Source organism: Hordeum vulgare, chromosome 1H (assembly GCF_904849725.1).
Source record: "Hordeum vulgare subsp. vulgare chromosome 1H, MorexV3_pseudomolecules_assembly, whole genome shotgun sequence".
Lineage (NCBI taxonomy): Eukaryota > Viridiplantae > Streptophyta > Magnoliopsida > Poales > Poaceae > Hordeum > Hordeum vulgare.
The window spans coordinates 25,071,614-25,073,467 of NC_058518.1; the positions used below are offsets into that span (position 1 = coordinate 25,071,614).

The 1,854-nt window shown below is 46.4% G+C and overlaps 1 protein-coding gene across 1 annotated transcript; it reads left to right on the top strand.

The window, feature by feature from the left end:
* Positions 1-343: 343 nt before the first annotated feature.
* On the top strand, positions 344-1,173 carry LOC123397355 (defensin Tm-AMP-D1.2-like). Its single transcript, XM_045091951.1, has 2 exons — positions 344-504; positions 623-1,173. The coding sequence occupies exons 1-2, from the start codon at positions 438-440 to the stop codon at positions 805-807; spliced, it is 252 nt and encodes an 83-aa protein (XP_044947886.1). The 5' UTR covers positions 344-437; the 3' UTR covers positions 808-1,173.
* Positions 1,174-1,854: the final 681 nt, after the last annotated feature.

Below are 1,854 nucleotides of genomic sequence, written 5' to 3' on the forward strand. Positions count from 1 at the left end.
TTGATGACCATTCATTGGTAAGGAAATCCAGCCCGTGAAATGACCAGTCCCCATCCACCGGTTTCGACATGGAAATGGTATGAAATAATGGACGTGGGTGGCAACGTGCAATGGGCCACTGCAGCAGCACTAGGAGGCGTCAACCGGGTTGGTGAGCAGCAACTGCGTTTGTGAAGCCCTGGACCAAATCCAGACTGTGAAATGACCACTCATCCACTCCGCTACTTTGAGAATGGAATGGATTTATCACAACTTTATGGCTTTGGTGGAGTGTGGCTGCATGGGTGAGCAATTAAATTCAGAAGAACACTACGCCCCACGACGCCCACTAATCTGCCGTCCGCCTATATAAACAGCACATTCTGTTCCTCACTGGTCGGTCCAGTACGTCGTCCAGTACGTCGTCGTCTCGGGTGAAGGTGGAGCAGAGCAGATCGATGGCGCTCTCTCGTCGTCGCATGGCGGCGTCCGTCCTCCTCGTGCTGGTCCTCCTCGTCGCCACAGGTACACACTAATCTTCCCACCGAGCGAGCTGTGGGGGTTTGCTCCATGGAGTATGCTTTGCTTACTGTCGTCTCGTTGAGCCACAATTATGTTTACTGATAATAACGCCACCATGCAGAGATGGGGGCGACGAGGGTGAAGATGGCGGGGGCGCGGGATTGCGTGTCGCAGAGCCACAATTTCAAGGGTGCATGCCTCAGCAGCAGCAACTGCGCCGCCGTCTGCCGCACCGAAAACTTCCCCGGCGGCGAGTGCCACACGCCGCACGTCGAGCGCAAGTGCTTCTGCAAGAGGCCCTGCTAGTCCGTCCCGCCGGCCAGCGCCGAGACGTCCGATCGACGCGTCCACGTTCGTCGTCACAGTTCTTACCTAGAGCTAGCATCCGTGCCGTTAACTAGCTATGTTCTGTTCGTCGGTGTGTTCTGCTTAGTGGAACTCTCATAATAAAGTAGAAAACCAATCGGGGTCTCGGTAGTTTACTTGGCTGTACGTCGTGTTTGTGCCTGATTTGTGTGTGGTGGTGTTATAAATATGGTGGCGTTATATCAGCATGGTGTGCAATGCATCTACCTCTCTACCCCTCTCTCTCTATATATATGTGTAAGTGTGATCATTTTCAAAGAGACTATTATTGTGACTACAACATTTTTATGTGACGAGACGTTTTTCCAATGAAGCTGCATGAACATTTCATTTGTATACATGAACTGGTGAAGAAGTATAAGTTGAGCATTACCTTGTCAACGAGTTTTCTTTTTTGTGCAAGAAAATAACAAAGTAGAGCATTAACATATATAACCCCCGCAAAAAAAGAGCATTAACATGAGTACGGATCTTCTTGTACTCATACAAACTATCTTATGCGGAATTTTTATGTGCATTGGAATTTTATTAAACCTGGTCTACAAAGTTTATTTTTTCCACTTTTAATCAATAATATTGAACACGGACATCGAAGAAAGGCATGCATAGATCACCATTTGCTTGAAAGAACAAACCAAGCTGCAGAAGCCTCGAGGCTCTATCTTATGAAGATATTTTGATAAAGCGCTTTGGATACTCCTCCAAGTAATAATTAAGGATGTGTTGGTGACTTAGCGTGGGGTTCAGGGGGAATAGGAGGATGTATATACATCCATCGAGTCAAACTATAATTAAGCATAGACAATATAAGATGTCTAGAGAGTTGCTTGAAAAAAAAATACATTATGTTTTAAACACGGATGTTTTTTTTTTTGAGGTGACTAAGTAAGCGTCTATGCTATACAAGTACCGATGCTTTGTGGAAAACAAAATCAAGAGGCTACCCTGTTGCATGGGCAACAGAGTCAAGTTGTTTTGCACTGGTAC

Coding starts and splice junctions, on each gene's coding strand:
- LOC123397355 (XM_045091951.1), top strand. CDS start 438: ATGGCGCTCTCTCGTCGTCGCATGGCGGCGTCCGTCCTCCTCGTGCTG. Junction 505..622: donor GGTCCTCCTCGTCGCCACAG/GTACACACTAAT, acceptor GCCACCATGCAG/AGATGGGGGCGACGAGGGTG.